The 18,787-nt window shown below is 43.1% G+C and overlaps 1 protein-coding gene across 1 annotated transcript in view; it reads left to right on the plus strand.

Annotated features, from left to right (window-relative positions):
* LOC123377890 (connector enhancer of kinase suppressor of ras 2-like) overlaps positions 1-18,787 on the plus strand; it is a 474,233-nt gene that overhangs the window by 308,175 nt on the left and 147,271 nt on the right. The window contains exon 12 of the mRNA XM_045031225.1: positions 10,733-10,819. Within this exon, the coding sequence (XP_044887160.1) occupies positions 10,733-10,819 (87 nt within the window). The remainder of the gene's footprint in view (positions 1-10,732; positions 10,820-18,787) is intronic.

Genomic DNA, 18,787 nt, shown 5'->3' on the forward strand with positions numbered 1-18,787 from the left:
CACCCCCCCTCGTTTGCCCGGCCGTCGTCATGCTCAGACACATGGCCTCCTGAGGCGACCCTCAGCCGCCCCCCTCCAGACCCGGAGCAACCCATGTAGTCAGCACCCATGGTAGGGGCTACCCCAGGCGCCCAGGAAGAGCTACCCACAGCTGACCAAGGGGCCACCTCCGTCCCGGCTCTCCTGGTGGAGTTGTCTTCGTCCTCCCCTGATGAGACTGTGGCTGGCATGTCCACGTCTGGTCCACCTCCGATGGACTTTAGCGTTCTACAAGAACTGCTTAGTTCTCTTCGAGATGTGTTGCTCGTATCTATTCCATTCCCCCCCACCTACCCGTCTGTCGGACTAGCCAGCAAGAAGGAACTGAAGTGGGGTTGGGCCGGAAGGGTCTTATATAGAACGCCATATCGGCGCCACTCCAGGGGGCTCCCCAGCTGGCCCATCAGGTAACTACTAGGGAAAAAGTTTCCGACTTCTGTGCACGCGGTGTGCACACACACCTAACTGGAATAGATATGAGCAACACATCTCGAAGAACAACAGTTACAGAAAGCAGCAAAGAGTCTTGTGGCACCTTATAGACTAACAGACGTTTGGGAGCATGAGCTTTCGTGGGTGAATACCCACTTCGTCGGATGCATGTAATGGAAATTTCCAGGGGCAGGTATATATATGAGCAAGCAAGAAGCAGGCTAGAGATAACGAGGTTAGTTCAATCAGGGAGGATGAGGCCCTCTTCTACCAGCTGAGGTGTGAAAACCAAGAGAGGAGAAACTGGTTTTGTAGTTGGCTAGCCATTCACAGTCTTTGTTTAATCCTGAGCTGATGGTGTCAAATTTGCAGATGAACTGAAGCTCAGCAGTTTCTCTTTGAAGTCTGGTCCTGAAGTTTTTTTGCTGCAGGATGGCCACCTTAAGATCTGCTATTGTGTGGCCAGGGAGATTGAAGTGTTCTCCTACAGGTTTTTGTATATTGCCATTCCTAATATCTGATTTATGTCCATTTATCCTTTTCCGTAGAGACTGTCCAGTTTGGCCAATGTACATAGCAGAGGGGCATTGCTGGCATATGATGGCGTATATTACATTGGTGGACGTGCAGGTGAATGAGCCGGTGATGGTGTGGCTGATCTGGTTAGGTCCTGTGATGGTGTCGCTGGTGTAGATATGTGGGCAGAGTTGGCATCGAATGCAACAAACCTCGATGCCAACTCTGCCCACATATCTAAACCCCTCTGCTATGTACATCGACCAAACTGGACAGTCTCTACGGAAAAGGATAAATGGACATAAAATAATCCAGTCTTCACAGATATCTGTAAAAGTTATGACATGCCCATACACTTGCCAGGCACTCATTTTCAAACTGTGCATATAGTTTTTCTGTTTCTGTGAGCATGCAAGAGCAAAATGTAATTGGCTTCCACTCAGATCCTTGTTGCAGCAATATTCCACCTAGACTATAGCTGCTTACACTTAAGGTTACCATTGTGGGTTTGCTCACATCACAGTACTTGAGAATTAGAGCTGTTGAGGTTATTTTCTCCTTGAAGTCAATTTCTTGATGTGGCCCCATAGCCACAATGTGTTGGACTTTAATAGTTCATTCAGTGGTTTTGTCACTATAGAAAGATAATTTACCAGCCCAGTACATGTCTCAGTTCTAGTATATTTGTTGATGCTTTCAACTCCTGAATTGCTTTTACTTTCTCAGAAGTAGGACTGATTCCATGTAGTTTTGTTGTCTGTCCCAAAAAACTCAATTTGGTGTAGACAGAAAACATACTTATCTTTATGTAGCTTCAGTCCAGACTGACTGATTAAATGTTAGGGGGTTTGTTGTGTTCTTTGGTTGATGATCCTTTTATCAAAATATCATCCATGAAAACTACAACTCCATTTGAGTTTATTAACAGTTCTACCATCTTTCTTTGGAAAATTTCAGGTGCACTGGTAAACCCCAAAGGTAATCTTCAGAAGCAAAATATTCCAAAGATTGTGATAAATGTTGTCAGTTTAGCACTTCCTTTGGCTAACGGAATTTCCCAAAATCCACTCGAAGATGATGGAAAGGTGTGCATAGACCAGTGTCAGAAAAGAGACTGCATCAGTTACAACAAGCAACCATGACAGATACACAACTTCAAGAAGTTCTAAATTACATTTGGACAAACTGTCCCAAGTATCTAAAGGAAACTAAGAAAGTGAAACTAACTAAATGCCATTAACAGGCTAACCAGTCAGTGTGGTGGCTGGGCATCAGCAAGGACATAAAGAATAAAAGATCTGCAATGTTCACATGAAGACATATCAGACCAACCCAACATAAAGATTCTTTAATAACAAAACCTCTACCAGACAGACCTTGGAAAAGATTAGCTGCAGATTTATGTGAATTCAGAGGACATCATTACCTGGTTGTAGTGAACTATTTTTCCAGGTATATAGAAATAACGAATCTGAAAGACATAATATGTCTCCCAGTGTTATCGAGAAACTGAAGTGCACTTTTGCCATTTCTACCATTCCAGAACAACTAGTAAAGGACAACGGACCACAATTCACTGCAGTGAAATTTGTCATTCCAAACTAAATATGATTTTGGTCGTATTATTAGCAGCCCACAGAAGAGGCTGAGAGAGCTGTACAGATAGCTAAGAAAGTCCTACATCAAGAAGATCCTTTCTTTCCTATTCTGAGTTACAGATCACTAATATCAGTTACTGGATATAGCCTAGCCCAACTCCAAATGGGAAGACAATTCAGAACTACTGTTCCATCTTTGGAAAATAATCTATCTCTAAGTGTCCAGACATGAAGAGAGTAGCCAAATCAGATAAAAAGGCAATAAGAGCTTACAAAAACTTGGACAACAGACATCACTCAGTTAGAGAACTGACAGGTCTAGAATATGTGACAGTGTTTGTGTCCAACAGGATGGAGAAAAAGGATGGAGAACTCCAGGTGTTGTAAAGAAAAAGAATTCATGACCCAGATCATATGTAATTGAGACAGACAGGGGAGAGTTCAATGGAAACCATCACATCTACAGTTTGTTCCTCAGAAAGAACAATCAGCAGAGCAAACTCTACAGATGGTGGATTCAGAACAAGAAGATGACTCAAGGATTCCAAACCAATCACAGCCTGTTTTTGTAACTAAATGGACAGCCAAATGACCAAATTATTAGGCATTCACATGTTGTAATTAGAAAATCAGTACAATTCAGAGACACTTAACTGACTGGTCCATACTGAACTTGTATTGAACCAATTTCTGTTGGTGAGCAAGACAAGCTTCTGAGCTACAGAAAGTGTGTCACAGCTAAATACAAGGTTGAACAGATAGTTTAGCTGTGACTCCCTGAATACCTTTCCTGGACCTGAAGAAGAGCTCTGTGTAGCTAAAAAGCTTTTCTGTCTCATCAATAGAAGTTGGTCCAATAAAAGATATTACCTCATCCACCTTGGGTCTCTAGTATCCTGGGACCAACACAGCTTCAAGCAACACTGAATACCTTATTTGAGTATACAACAGCTATACCTGGCAGTTCATTAAAGGATCTTAAGGGAAACACATCTGATGTATCTCTCTGTAACCAGTCCGTATCTGGTATATGACTCCATGTACAAAGTTCTGTTGCCCCTTCTGATGGGATCCTGTGTGCTAATTCAGACAGCCTAAATTCTAGAGTCCCACAGCCTCCTTCTGGACCTGTGTAGTAATTCAGAGTTGTATTCAAGAATTCCACAGCCCTCCTTCTGGGCCCTGTGTGCTATAAGCCACACAAATTTCTTCTCCTAGGATCAGGATTCCCTCAACCTTCCTTCTGGGGCTCTGCTAATTCAGGCCAGCTGCAGTCTTAAATCAGCATCTCTCAGCTGGCCATTTTTTAAAATTCAGTCCTTCCATCCTTGCATTGGGAAAGCTCAGCGTGAAGCAGTCCTTCTCCTGCTAGCGTCTCTCTCTTATGAGGGAAGATGCAGCCTATATGCAGCCTTCCTTCCTAGGATTTGTGCCAGCTTTGCTCCCACCCTGTTCTACAAGAGTTCCTGGGACTTTAAAGAAACCAGAGCATGAATTTTCCCCAAATACTAATTCCTTCTTTCCCAGTATCTGCCTCTGCCATTCACTAGGCCCTCAAGTACCCCAAAACTCCTAGAACCTTAAAGGGTCATGCCATGAGTTGACTGACACCTAGTTTCTTCTGCCCTTGAAGGGGACAGACCACCTCTATTCCACTAACATTTAAATATGCCTCTAGTTGTGCCTAATGCTCCTTACTTGTCATCTGTCTTGGGTTCCAAGGCTGCAGCCTGATACAATATGCATAAAAAGCATGCTTGACAGCTGTAGGGGCCAAGTTTGAGAGCTGTTTTCTTGTGCATTGATCTTAGTCTACCTCCTTTAATGTAATTATTCTACTGTTGCTGATGGCTTAGTTGCTGACGCAGCTTATGACTCTGGAAGGTTCTGTAAAGCAGCGTAACTGTCAAAATGCTGCTTTTCTCCCCATGCTGGATGGCTTTTCTAGATGCAATTTTCCTTTCACTTTTAGTTTCTCTTAGGACGTATATTATATTTAGGAATAAAAACATGACCATTGTTCCTAATTGTCAAGATGTCCCCCCAACTCTGAACTTTAGGGTACAGATGTGGGGACTTGCATGAATAACCCACAAGCTTATTTTTACCAGCTTAGGCAAAACAGTCACTGCCACCACCAAATGTTTTAACAAAACGTTTGAGGGAGAGCCATTTGGGAACTCTGCCTTCCCCCAATTTTCCCCAGTCCTTATCCCCCCTTTCCTGGCAGGATTTGACTAATTTCACTCCCCCAAGTCTCTATACCCTTTTTCCTGGGTAGACTCAAGAAAATTCCCCCCACCAATTCCTGGTGAGCCCTGATCCAAAATCCTTGGATGTTAAAAAAAGAAATAATCAATCAGGTTCTTAAAAGAAGACTTTTAATTAAAGAAAAAGGGTGAAAGGAATACCTCTGTGAGATTAGAAAGCAAGATGATCTCACAGACAACAGATTCAAAACACAGAGGATTTCCCTCTGGGAAAACCTTAAAGTGACACAAAACCCAATTTGATTCTCCTTCTATGTTTGCAAAAGAAATGACAAAGAGAAAAATAAAGAAATTTACCACATTCTTATCTAGATACTCACTAATTTAAACAAGGGGTAGATGGTTGTTTTCTGGATCTCTGACTCTGGCAAAAGCACACACAGAACAGACAACATACTTTTTTTTCCTTCCAGATTTTAAAGTATCTTGTCCCCCTTATTGGTCCTTTTGGTCAGGTGTCAGCTAGGTTATGTGAGCTTCTTAACCCTTTACAGGTAAAAGAGGAATTAACCCTTAACTGTATGTTTATGACACTAATATCCCTAGACAATCTGAACCGAATTCAGAATGGAATCTAGACAGCCTTAACTGGTGTAACATACACCTTTTCCCAAACCCTATTCCAGCAATGTTTATTTTTGCATTCATTCAAACTCCTTCAGACAGACTGATTTATTTACTTTGTGCTAGCTAGTTTTCTGGCCCCTTTGTGCTGCCAACTGACACAGACCTGGCCCATGGTCCTGAATGGCTATTTGTCCTTTTTATAACTTTCTTGGAATTCAGAGTAAATCAAATGTATTCAAATCAAAGAGAGATTATCGCAGTACTGCTCCACCCCAGAATCTTCTGGATAGAAGCCCGGCTGTTTAAATGCAAAATGTATGAGACTCCTAAAGTCCCTAAAAAGGGAGTAGGTATGTATTTGGAAGGAAAAGGAGAAAAAAATTAAACTAAGAATTGTCCGGTTCCATTTTAAAAGCTGTCTAAGGAACAATCAGCTCCTTCATACAGCAGCCTGGTGTCTTGTCTAAATTGGGAAATGTCTGATTTTATTTTTAACTGCAGAGCAGTGCTCTAGCTCCTTTGTGAATGTCTAATACTAATGCTGGCTGATATACATGACATACATAAGCTTTTTTAAAGTCATAGCTAGGATTGCTATCAATCCAATATTGACTCCTGGTATTCAGAGAACATTTCAGCATGACTTTTTTTGACAGTTTTTGCTTGTGTTTGGAGCAGAGCTTTGTATTATGAGAATTAATATGCAAAATCAGCAATTTGTTTTGTTTGGGCTGTGTTTGTCTCTCATCACAAGTTCCTGTCTTTTATGCTGTTTGCTCTGTGCTGGTTGGCACTAATGCTCTCTAAATCTCAGCGTGGGCTTGCTCAGCAATAAATTGGAAGGTCATAGTCCTTTCCTCTTTCGCATTCTCTCTAAGTCTAAATAACTTATATTTAGTGAAAATTCAGAGACCATATTGGACAAAGTTTATACACAAGTAGAAATGAGCAAATCTGTGGTTTTATGTTCTGCAAATCAACACTCACTATTATTTGAATATATTTTATGGGTGCTATACAGACATTAAAGAGAATAAGGTCCTGCCCTACCATATTTACAGTCTCATGTGGCAAAGATAATACAATGAGAAATAAGAAGCGTGGAGAGGAAAGAAAAGAAACAAAAAGGAAAGAAATTCTGTTATTGGGAGAATATGTAGAGATCCTCACTTTAATTTAGCTTGCCCGCACCTAAGAAATCACAATCTGTCTTTATCAGTATTGTAAAGTACATGCACATCGTGAGAGAGTTATCTGGTGCTTTGTGGAGTTGGATCCATTACAGGAGGTTTCTGTAGTTTATAAGACTCTTTGTTGTGGAATGATTAAGGGACTGAATGTGATACAAATAGAGTATGAAAAGATTGTCTTGTTTTGTCTTTCCCCCACCCTATTATATTTGCTTATGCTGCAGCATTTTTCTATTCTAGTTCCTTTCATGCTTTCTTCCTTTCAGCTGAGCAGAGCAGCAGCGAATGCTGACCCCTGGGAATCAGTAGGGTTTCCTTAACAACAATTAGGCAGAAAACTCAGGGGATAATTGCCCTGATTTACTTTTGCAGTGTTGTGGTAGCCATGTTGATCCCAGTATATTAGAGAGACAAAGTGGGTGAGGTAATATCTTTTATTGGACTAAGTTGTTAAGAAGGCAGAATCTGGGACCAGTCAGAACAGGAGTTGGGCCATTAAAAATAGTTCCTGGGTTTGAGTGTGGGTAATTTAACCACTGGAAGCTTCAGGTGGCCTGAACCTGAATGCTAAGATCCATGTGTTGGGGCGAAACCTGTGAGGAGAGCATGCTGAAGACTGGGTCTGAAAAACAGCAATTTTGACTGTGGCTTTGTGTTTGCAATGTTTTGTGCACATCCTTTTCCACCTCACGGAAGGATCAATAAAACTTTTTTGTTTAATCCTTGAGAAAGTGAGGTACCTGTGAGTCTGTTTATGAAAGTTAGATCTACCCCTGGAGCAGGGGCAGCAGGTTTGTATAATTTTTGGTGGTGCCCAGAATGGGCCCAAGTCCCAGTGCCCCACCACCACCACCACCACCACCACCACACACACACACCTGCCGAAGGCTCTGGGAAGAGTTTTGGTGCAGGAGGGGGTTTGGGGTTCAGGCTATGTGAGGAAGTTTGGGTGTGGGAGGGGTGCAGGCTCTGGGATGGAGTTTGGGTGCTGGGTGCAGGTTCTGGGCTGGGACAGGGGATTGAGGTGCAGGAAGAGGTGTGGGACGGGCTTTGGGTGCTGGGTGTACATTCTGGGAGGCTGTTTGGGTGCTGGATGCAGGCTCTGCGCTGGGACATAGGGTTGGGGTGTGACAGGGGTGTAGGGCTGGGCCGGGATAAGGCATTTGGGGTGCAGCAGGCAGGCTGCCCCAGGGCTGGGGTGGGGGTCCAGAGAGGAGGACTCCCCTCTGCCCTCTCCCCGCTGGCAGCAGCGAGCTCAGGAGGAGGGGGGGGCCCTCCAGCACGACACTCACCCAAGCCCTCCCCAGGCTGTTGCTCAGGAGGTCCAGCCAGGATAAGCCCCTCCCCCCCAGAGTCGACTCAGAGTTGCCTGCCGGGGAGGAGGGGAGCTGAGCTGCCAGGCACCTCCTCCCCTCCTCACTCCGCAGGCGCAGCAGCCGCCTCAGCCTGCCCCTAGTGCCGCTCCCTAAATTGTAACTGGCAGCAGCCAGCAAGGGAGCGCAACGTGGAGCTGCAGGGAGCAGCCGCCTGCAGCCCAGGCCAGGCAAGGACGGTCGGGGAAGTGCGCAGGGGCGGCAGGTGGGGCCGGGGGGAGAGACCCAGCCCTGAACATTGATGAAGCCATGCCCGCCCGGGCCCTGAATTTGCTGGAGCCTGGGCACCGCGGGCCCATATAACTCTGCATCCCTGCACTGGACGACTATCTGTGAGATATGGTACTAGATAAGAAATAATAAATATAAAGCATTATCACACAAGTTTGACACTGCATTCATAGTTGTTATTAATCAGTTTTTAGTCCATTTTACTTTCAGGATCTTATGCACTTAGCATAGTGCTGCCGTGTTTTGGTTGCAAACCCTGGAAGAGAATGATTATTTGTTTTTTAAAAAATGTTTGCAGTTAGAATGATTTATTTTAACTTCAGCGAAGGATTTTTATTGATCTCGAGTTTTGTACGTTTATTGCTACAAAATCTAAAGCTTGCTGTCAAGTTTGGCCTGCCTGTATACTTTTAATTAATTTTGATGGACAATCTTCTTAATCTTGTTCAGTTCTTCTAAGGTGCAGTGCGCTATCCAGTCTTTATAAATGTTGAAAGGCATTATACATAAAACTGAAACCAAAGGTATTTAAAGAAATATAACAGAGGCAAAATCCAAGTCAGGGAAAATCCAAATAAGAAATACTAAAAATGCCTTTTATTATAATTACAGTCAAACCTCGTAACTACGCGCCCTGCTATAATGCAAAATCTCATATAATGCGATCATAGGTTGGCTCCCCTTTAAGGCATAATACAGTACTGTACCAGTGGTCCCCAACACCATGGCAGGGGAGAGAAGCTGCAGCCCCACGCCTGCCGGGGACAGAACTCCGAGGCTATGGGCACTAGTGCTCTCTGTCCCCAGCAGGCGCGGGGCCACAGCTTCTCTCCCGCTTCTCCGGGGCTGCGGGCGCCGGTGCTCTCTGTCCCCGGCAGGCGCGGGGCGGCGACTTCTTTCCGGCTTCAAGAGGAACCGCGGCCCCGCGCCTGCCAGGGACAGAGAACTCTGGGGCTGCGGGCGCTGGTGCTCTCTGTCCCCGGTAGGCGGGGAGCTGCGGCTCCTTTTGAAGCTGGAGAGAAGCCCCGGCCCCGCGCCTGCCGGGGACAGAGAGCACCGGCGCCCGCAGCCCCGGAGTTCTCTGTCCCCGGCAGGCAGGGGGCCACAGCTCCTCTCCCCTGCTGGGCACTAGGCCCTAGGGGCACTAGGCAGTGCACATCAATGCACCGCATTGGGGACCACTGACAAACTGACGGGTTTGAAACCCCGCTATACCGCGACTCCGCATTTAGTGCGATGGAAGTTTTTGGACCCTAAACATCGCGTTATAGCGGGGTTTCACTGTACATATATATATTTAAAATGATGATTACAGAAAAGTGCCACTAGAACAATGGAGCAAGGTAAATAGTATCTTATTATTTATAGGACAGGATTATTATGTAAGAAATCTTCCTATAAAAATAACTTATGTATGTAGTAATATTATAAATTAGTGCCAGTGAAGATGTTTCACATATCCGTAAATAACAAAATCCATTCATCCATCAGTACGGTAGCTATGTACCATAAGTGCTTTTTTTCAGTAATGAACAGTAGAATTGAGGAAATGAGCTATTGGAAACAAGAAAAGAAACTTTTATGCATAGTGTTTTCAGATATATGATTATTTTAGGAACAAGATTGTTGGGCAATGTTTAATGTTTTGGAAAATAACTTGATTCCAAAACAAGCAGACCACAGAACTAGACTCTGGAATGCTAGACTGGAATGCTTTTTTTGAATGAATATTTCAGACAGCAGTTGACTCATGATCTACAGGGTGGTTCTGTGTGTTCACTGATAATAATCAAGGTCAAAAAAGATTATCCCCCCGTAGTCAGTATTCCTAGTTTAATGGCCTTGCTACCATAACTACTACTGGTTCCATAGTATAGAACGAGGCTTACAGGTTCACTCAGCATGGTTGTAATGAAGATATTACAGTAAAGGTAAGATTAGTGGAAACCATCATTTCTGAATCTCTGTTTTTCACAAGGTGTCCTTTGTTTTCCTCAAGGCGTTTGCAGTTAGTTCACTTTCTATGTGGGTAAAAGATGCCCACATCAGCCAGCATGTAACTTTCAGAGTCAGATATATGTTACAAGATTGATGTTACTATTTTTAGACTGAATTATTGTGGGTGAATCAGTGACCTTTCTAATTTTATCAAAGCATGTTAGCTGCTTTAGAAAGCTTTTTTCCTCCATCCAAAATCATCTACTTGCTGAGCTGGGAACTCTCTTGCAGGAGATGGCTATGCAGCAGAACTCTAATCTCAATTACAATAAGGAATAACTGCACTGAAATCAGTGGAGTTTACATTTAAACCATCATAACAAAAATCTGAATCTGACCCATGATATTTAAAAGCTTCAGGGAGCTGTAACCTTAATAATAAGTGGATGCTAATAAAAGGGATTACACTGGAGGGCGATTTTTCTAACCAGTTTACAGGCATTAATTATTCTACAATACAACAACCTTTTATTAATGAGTTGCAAAAATTAAATTGGTTCTTCTTTGATTGTTTCCAGGTGACTTGAGGCCTGTTTCTATGCCTACAGAGTTCAGCTGGATAGGGGAGTCAAAAGAACCGAACATGTACAAGAGAGGCAGCCGAGGTGAGTACCTTCTCCACTGCTGTGATCCAAGATTTTTCTCTCTGTCCTTTAAAAGAGATGAAAATGTGCATCACAGACACCTGCTGTAGTTTTCATGAGTGCCATGGAGAGTACAGAGGAGTCTGTCTACTAACTGTCCTGTTACTTCTGCTTTCCTGAAAATTAAAATAGAATTATGTCAGTTAAGGAGTTTTATTCTCTTTAATGGTAATAAACAATAAAATACCTTTCCAAATTCCCAAGTGACTATATAATTGCTAATGGTATATAAAACTTTTAAATATATTCATTCAGTATGATTCCATACCCACATTATACATACAAACTGGTGTACTTAGAGTCCACTTTGATTAGTATTTTACACCTAGTCATGAAACTGCAACATCAAGGCTCAGTCTGGCAGTCCTTGAGTGTTCAAGCTGCCACTGATTTCAGTTTTGGAGTCACAAGGATTCGGGTTGGGCCTTTGGAAAGAAGGCTGGTGGTAGAAATAGTACCAATAGCTAAAAGAATGTATTTGTCACAATTCAGCTTTGATTGGTGGTGGATGAAACTTGCCAACTGTTCCTCATCTCTCTTAGCTATTAGTGGTAGGGTGACCAGATGTCCCATTTTTAATGGGACAGTCCAGTTTTTAAGCCCTCCTGCAGGTGTCCCAACATTTTCTTAAAAGTGGGCAAATTGTCCCATATTTTCTGCCTCCCCACCATGAGTACCGGTAGGTCCAGCTGCTGGCTGGATCCCTGCTCGCCAGCTGCCCACCCACCAGCACTGAATGGGGCACTCCAGTGATGATGGGGATGGGTGTACAGGGTTGGTGGTGGAGCGAAGCTGCAGCGTGTGGGGCTGGGCCGCTCCCCCTGCCAGTCTCTCAGCGAAACCCCCGCTGCGTGTGGGCTTTCAGTAGGATTGCCAACTTTCTAATCGCACAAAACCGAACACCTTTGCACCGCTCCCTGCTCTGCCCCTTCCCTGAGGCCCCACCTCACCCCTTCTCTGAGGCCCCACCCCTGCTCACTCCATCTCCCACTTCGTTGCTCACTCTTCCACACGCTCACTCACTTTCACCAGGCTGGGGGCAGAGGGTTGGAGTGTAAGAGGGGGTGCGGGGCTCCAGGGTAGGGCCAGAAATGAGGGATTTGGAGTGTGGGAGGGGGCTCAGGGCTGGGGCAGGGGGTTGGGGTGCGGGAGGGGATGTGGGGTGCCGGCTCCAGCTAGTTCGTGCTTACCTCAGGCAGCTCCCAGAAGTGGCTGGCATGTTCGGCTCTTAGGCAGAGGGGCCGGGGGCTCTGCACGCTGCCCGCACCCACAAGCACAACCCCTGCAGCTCCCATTGGCCGTGGTTCCTGGCCAATGGGAACTGAGGAGCTGGCACTCAGGGTGGGGGCAGCATGTGGAGTCCCCATGGCTGCCCCCCAGCCGGAGGGACATGTGTTGCCAACTCTGGGAGCCGCCTGGAGCTGAGTAGGGATGGGATCCTGCTTTTGCACCACTGCGCTGCCAACTGGACTTTTAGCAGCCTGGTCAGCAGTGCTGACTGTAGCCACCAGAGTCTCTTTTCGACCGTGCGTTCCGGTTGAAAACCGGAAGCTTGGCAACCCTAGTTCTCAGCCAGTTGGGCCCCGCCCCCCATCCCTTTTCCAACTGGCACTGGCTGCACACTGCGAGCTGCGGCATCCAATGAGTGCCAGGTGGTGGCTGGTTAGGTGTCACCTCTACTGCCCACCCATTGGCCCCTTATGTGCTCCCCCTCTGGCTGTCCTCTCCCTGCTTTGCTCCTTCGTCCCCTCCTCAGCCCTGCTGCTCCTCTATATCCCCACAGTGGGATATGTCCTGCTCCCAGCACTGAGCAGAGAACCAGCCCCTGCTTGGAGCACTCAGCTCACCAGCAGCCTGGCCGGCAGACTCCTTCCTTCCCCCACTGCCTCTGTCTGGGGTGGCACCCTGGGAAAGCCCAAGACCCTCCGGCCCAGGTTGCTGGCCAGGAGGAGCTGAGCACTGCATGTGCCAAAGCCCCACGCTAAGCTCTGAGTGGTGGGGGAAGCGATTTCCAGCCTGTTCCCACCCCAAACCTGTAGGCTCCACAGCAGCCCCCCTGGGCAGGGGCTTAGCACCCTATTTGCCTGTCCCCACCCCCACCACCCTGGGTCCTGTCCCCATGAAGCCTGGTGCTTCTCCATCCCCTAGGCACCCTCCCCTGCTGAGCCACCTCTCTGGCCAGTCTCTGTGGCTGCTGAAGGCATGGAGAGCAGAGCGCCTGGGACAAGGAGGATCAGTCAGTTGGTCACCCAACCCCCCTCCGCATGTGAGAGTGGGATACGGGTGTGTATGTATGTCACATCTCCCCGTGGGGGGGGGGTAGCAGTGTGTGTCACCCCTCCCTGTGTGAACCCTAAAGCCTTAAAGATAAGAAGGTAAATAAAAATAATCCAGCTATGCAGTATTTCTGTTAAATGGGGCTCAGCCAACTTGATGTTAATTTGAATATTTGTACTGCACAGTTCTGATTGATTGCCATTGATCTCGCTTGAATTTGAGTAATTTTACCAGGCGTCCCGTATTCAGCAGAGGGGAGTATGGTCACCCTAGTTAGTGGCATATGTGAATTTTACTAGTAGTGTCTCAACATTGTATTGGGAAGCCTGTATGGCTTGTGCCTGTGATTTAGCACTATCTCTGAACTACATTAATTGGATGCCCATGTTGTTCAACTCTAGCTGATCCCAAAATGGCTAACATTATAGTGCTTCCTTGAAAACATTTCCAAATATGTATTTGACCAATAAACAAGGAGGCTGTAAAAATCAGTTCTAGTCTTCCAGGTAAATATATTTTAAAACTAATATCTATAGACTTTCACAGGCCTCTAATCTGTTACAAGAAATGTGAAACCTCCACAGAAGACTGACACTATTAATCAGCTTTTTCTTAAAGTATTCCCAAACATATTGAGTACAGTTCTGCTTCACCTTTGTTATGGAGTGTACTGTAAAATGCATTAACAATAAAACAGGTGTCTAGTATTGTGACCTAATGACATTACCCTGCACTGCCATGTAAGAAAAAAATTAAACATTCCAGGACTGCTTTCTTATTCACGGCAAAGGTATACAAGTTCTGTGCATACAGCAAACTCGGTTCCTTGGGCAAAGCAGAGGGAAATGCAGGGAAGTGACTTTCATGGCTCATCAACAACCTCTTTCATCATTAAGAATCAGTGATAATGTGCTCACCACAGCTCATAAGAACAACTATACTGGCTCAGACCAATGGTCCAACTAGCCCAATACCCCGTCTCTGGCAACAGCCAGTGCCAGAAGCTTCAGAGGGAGTGGAAAGAACAGGGCAATTTCAAGTGATCCATCCTGTTGTCCAGTCCAAGCCTCTGGCAGTTGGAGGGTTAAGGACACCCAAAGCATAGGGTTGCATTCCTGACCATCTTGGCTAACAGCCATTGATGGACTTATCTAATTCTTTTTTGAAGCCAGTTATGTTTGTGGCCGTCACAACATCTCTTGGCAAAGAGTTCCCAAGTTGACTGCATTGTGTGAAAAATTTCTTCCTTTTGTTTGTGTTAAACATGCTACCTATTAATTTCATCAGGTAACCCCTTGGTCTTATGTTTTGTGAAGAAGAAAATAACACTTCCCTATTCACTTTCTCTGCATCATTCATGATTTTACAGACCTCTATTGTATACTCCCTTAGTCATTTCTTATCTAGGCTGAACAGTCCCAGTCTTAATTTCTCCTCACATGGAAGCTGCTCAATACCTCTAATCATCTTCATTGCCCTTCTGTGTATCTTTTTACAATTCTAATTTTTTTTTAGATGAGTCAACCAGAACTGAACACAGTTTTCAAGGTGTGGGTGAACCTTGGATTTATAGAGTGGCATTATGATGTTTTCTGTTTTTTTATCTATCTCTTTCCTAATGCACATTGTGGCTAGTTCTCTGAAAACATATGCTCAATGACTCCACAATCTCTTTCTTGCATGGTTACAGCTGTTTAGACCCCATTATTTGTATGTATAGATGGGATTATATTTTCCAATGTGCATTACTTTGCATTTATCAACATTGAATTCAGTCTGCCATTGTGTTGCCTAGTCACCCACTTTTGTGAGATCCTTTTGTAACTCTTCACAGTCTACTTTGGACTTAACTATCTTCAATAATTTTGTATCATCTTCAAATTTTGCCACCTCATTGCTCAACCCCCTTTCCAGACCATTTATGATCATGTTGAACGGAATAGGTCCCAGTACAGATTCTTGCTATTTACCTCATTCTCTTGTGAAAACTGACCATTTATTCCTATTCTTTGTTTCCTATCCTTTAAGTTGTTACTAATACATGAGGACCTTTCCTCTTATCCCATGACTGCTTACTTTGCTTAAGAACCTTTTCTGATGGACCTTGTCAAAGGCTTTCTTGAAGTATACTATACTCACTGGATCGCTCTTGTCCATATGTTTTTGACACCATCAGGAATTCTGATAGATTGGTGAGGCATGATTTCCCTTTTAAAAAAAATGTTGACTCTTCCCCAACAAATTATGTTCATCTATGTGTTTGATAATTTTGTTCTTTACTATAGTTTCAAGCAATTTGCCTGGTACTGAAGTTAGGCATATCAGCCTGTATTTGCTAGGATTGCCTATGGAACCTTTTTTAAAAATAGGTGTTACATTTGCTTCTCTCCCACCATCTGGAACAGAGGCTGATTTAAGTGATAGGTTACATACCACAATTAGTAGTTCTACAGTTTCATATTTGAGTTCCTTTATAACTCCTGGGTAAATGCCATCTGGTCCTGGTGACTTGCTACTTTCAATTTATCGATTTGTTCCAAAACCACCTCAATTGATGCCTCAGTCTAGGACAGTTACTCAGATTTGTCACCTTAAAAAGAATGGTTCAGGTGTGGGAATCTTCCCTATATCCTCTGCAGTGAAGATTGATGCAAAGAATTCATTTAACTTCTCCGCAACGGCCTTGTCTTCCTTAAGTGCTCCTTTAGCACCTCAATTATCCAACTCTATGCAGTGGGTCTTTGTCTGAATGGCTGGAAGAAAAGAAGCTGTTGATCCTTTAAGGGTTCACTTGGCAAGTGATAGCAGAGGGTGAGGGTGTGGAAAGTTTACACAGAGGAATGGAGTATAGGAGAGCAGGAAGCAGCTGGACTTGGGGTGGGGATGTGAGACACTGCCCTTCCTGCTGATGAAGAGTGAGTGTTGGATTTATACCCTATGCCATGCTGGAGAAGCCCTCTTTCACTCAGATCAGCACTCACCCTCCCACTCATAAAATCTGTAAAAGGACCATGTTTCTTCGTAATCCCCTATGGATATTATGACAGTCACCCTTCTTTCCTTAAGAGCTGGGAAGGAATGTTTTCCTCACAACCACATTAGCTGAGGTGGGGTGTGGTTTGTCACCTTTCCCACAGCAAGTCTGGGACCTGGGGGGGGTGGTGCAGAGGGGTTAGATTATAATGTAAAACTCATGGCAGATGTCCAGTGCAGGTACTCATTATAGAATGGAAACAGTTATCAGGTAAAATGGATTGGAAAAGTATTTGAGGGAGAACATTTCATGAGGAACAGGGATTCGGGGCTCCTATATCTAGTACAGTGGGGATCCAATCCCATTTCTGTTTTGCTAGCCCCCCAGCTAAGGGAGCTTAGGAAAGGGGATTCAGGACTCCTACCTCGAGTGCAGCAGGGGAGCTGACCCCTCTCCTTTTTTCTAATCTCCCTTTAAAACTCATGCCAAGGAAGTTACAGCAATGGGGTGCCTGCAGCCTGGTTGGGGATGATGTGGAAATGATTACAGAAATGATGGTGACCTGCACTGTACAATTTATTGCAGGGTATTGCCAAATATATTTTAAGTGAATAAAGTTGTGGCCTAATTAAACCACATCCATTGCCTTCTATCTTTCTTCCTCTGTGTCTGAGCAATATGCTTCAAGTGAAGATCTGTTCAAATCCTCTTTGGCAAGAATGATGATGATTGTGATGTTGAGCTTCAAAGATCCTTTAAGTCATGAGTGCAGTATAATTATCTAGATAGGTAATAAGGAGTCTCTCGGACGTAGGATTCCCATTATCATAAATGGAGTTTCTGCATGTAGAGGGCTCACAGGAATAAGAAGTAGCTGTCTGTAGCTTAATGAAACTCAAGGATATAATTGAAAGCTAATATAAAAAATTTAAAAATACTTTTTGATAATATTTTTCAATTATATTTAACTTCTTCCATTCCAAAATACAATCATTCCTATTTAACTCCGCAAAACTCTTAATGTTCTGTTCATTCATACTAGACCATGATTTCATACCAGTATTTGAAAATGTTTCCTATTTTATTCTAAATATTAACATTTAATTTTATTTATCTAAAATTTTACTTGTTCTGAAATTATGAGTAAAGACATGATTGGACTAAAAATATCTGACAAAATACAGCATCCAGTCAGATCACTCAAGATTTTCAATCCATATTATTACTGTATATTAGGAGTCTAGTGTTACTTTTCTTAAAATCAGTATCAAAATTCCTGTTGACTTCAGTAGAAAGAGGTTAGGACTAGAGCTGTGGGAGGGGAAATGTATTTTCTGTTCCATGGGAAATCCACAATTTCAAAAAAATTTCCATTCCAAAATGGAACAGCAACAACAAAGTTCAAAATATCATTGAAATGAAATTCCGGAAAAAAAAAATCATCTGGGGTTGATCATAACATTTTGTTAAATAAAATAAAAAATTCATTCCCGTTTTGACCTTTTTATATTTTTTAAAATGTTTTATATAAGTATTTAATTTTGTTTCAAAAATTCATATAAAAACATTCTTAAAATGTTGAGAGAGGATATTTTGACATTATTGAAATGCTTTGTTTTCTTTTTTAAACAAAATTTTCTCAAAATCGACACATTTTCTAAATGTTTTCATGTTGATAAAAACATCATTTTAAGTTGAAAAACAGTTTAGATGGTAATTTTCTAGTTTGGACCCTCATATTAATCATGTACATGTCAAATAATTTATTATGTTGGTAAATAAAGACCCGATTCTTGTGTAAAGAGCATTGACTTCAGTGGATCTATGTGCATTTGTAAGGCCACTCATGTACAGTAAATAAGATTAACAGACCCCTGATGATAAATTACTTTTAATATATGAATTGACCCTTTATTTATTGATGATCAATTTAACTGTACATAACATATATTATTGGTGTACAACTGTGGACATGTAGAGTGAAACCCATCAAAAATCCCCTTTTCTGTAAACTGTACCAATAAAATCATTTGTATTAATAATAAGGGGGGTTATGGTAGATGACAAATTCAATATGAGTCAACAATGCAGTGATGAGGCAAAAAGCATACCAGCTAAGCATCAGTTGGCGTACCCATTCAATTTGGGGCACAGTTTTAAAAAATAATGGATAGCAATGAAACTGTCAAAAGATTTTAAAAATAAGACCTGTGAGGAAAAATTAAGAAATGTGCAATGTTCATTTTAGGGAAAAGAAGATTTAAAGGAAATATGGTAACTTTCTAGAAATATAGTCTTTAAAGCAATGTTATGAAGTGTTTAGGGCTCTATTAAATTCATTTATAGTGAATCTCAGAATTACAGACATCTTGGGAATGGAGGTTGTCCGTAACTTTGAAATGTTCATAACTCTGAACAAAGAGCAGTTCCAGTTGCCTACCTTTAAGATGCAATACAGGCACAGTACAGTATTTGTTTTTTTGTTGGGTGATTTTTTGTTTTTTGTTTTTTGGTCTCTGCTGCTGCCTGATTGGTTACTTCTGGTTTCACATGGTGTCCGGTTGACCGGTCAGTCCATAACTGTGATATTCGTATCTTTGAGGTTCTCATGTAATATGGAAAGAACAAGAAGTACTGAGGTTAAATATATGGGGAAGTATTTTCTATGTAGAATATAT

The sequence above is a fragment of the Mauremys mutica genome, chromosome 9, assembly GCF_020497125.1.
Source record: "Mauremys mutica isolate MM-2020 ecotype Southern chromosome 9, ASM2049712v1, whole genome shotgun sequence".
NCBI classification, from domain to species: domain Eukaryota; kingdom Metazoa; phylum Chordata; order Testudines; family Geoemydidae; genus Mauremys; species Mauremys mutica.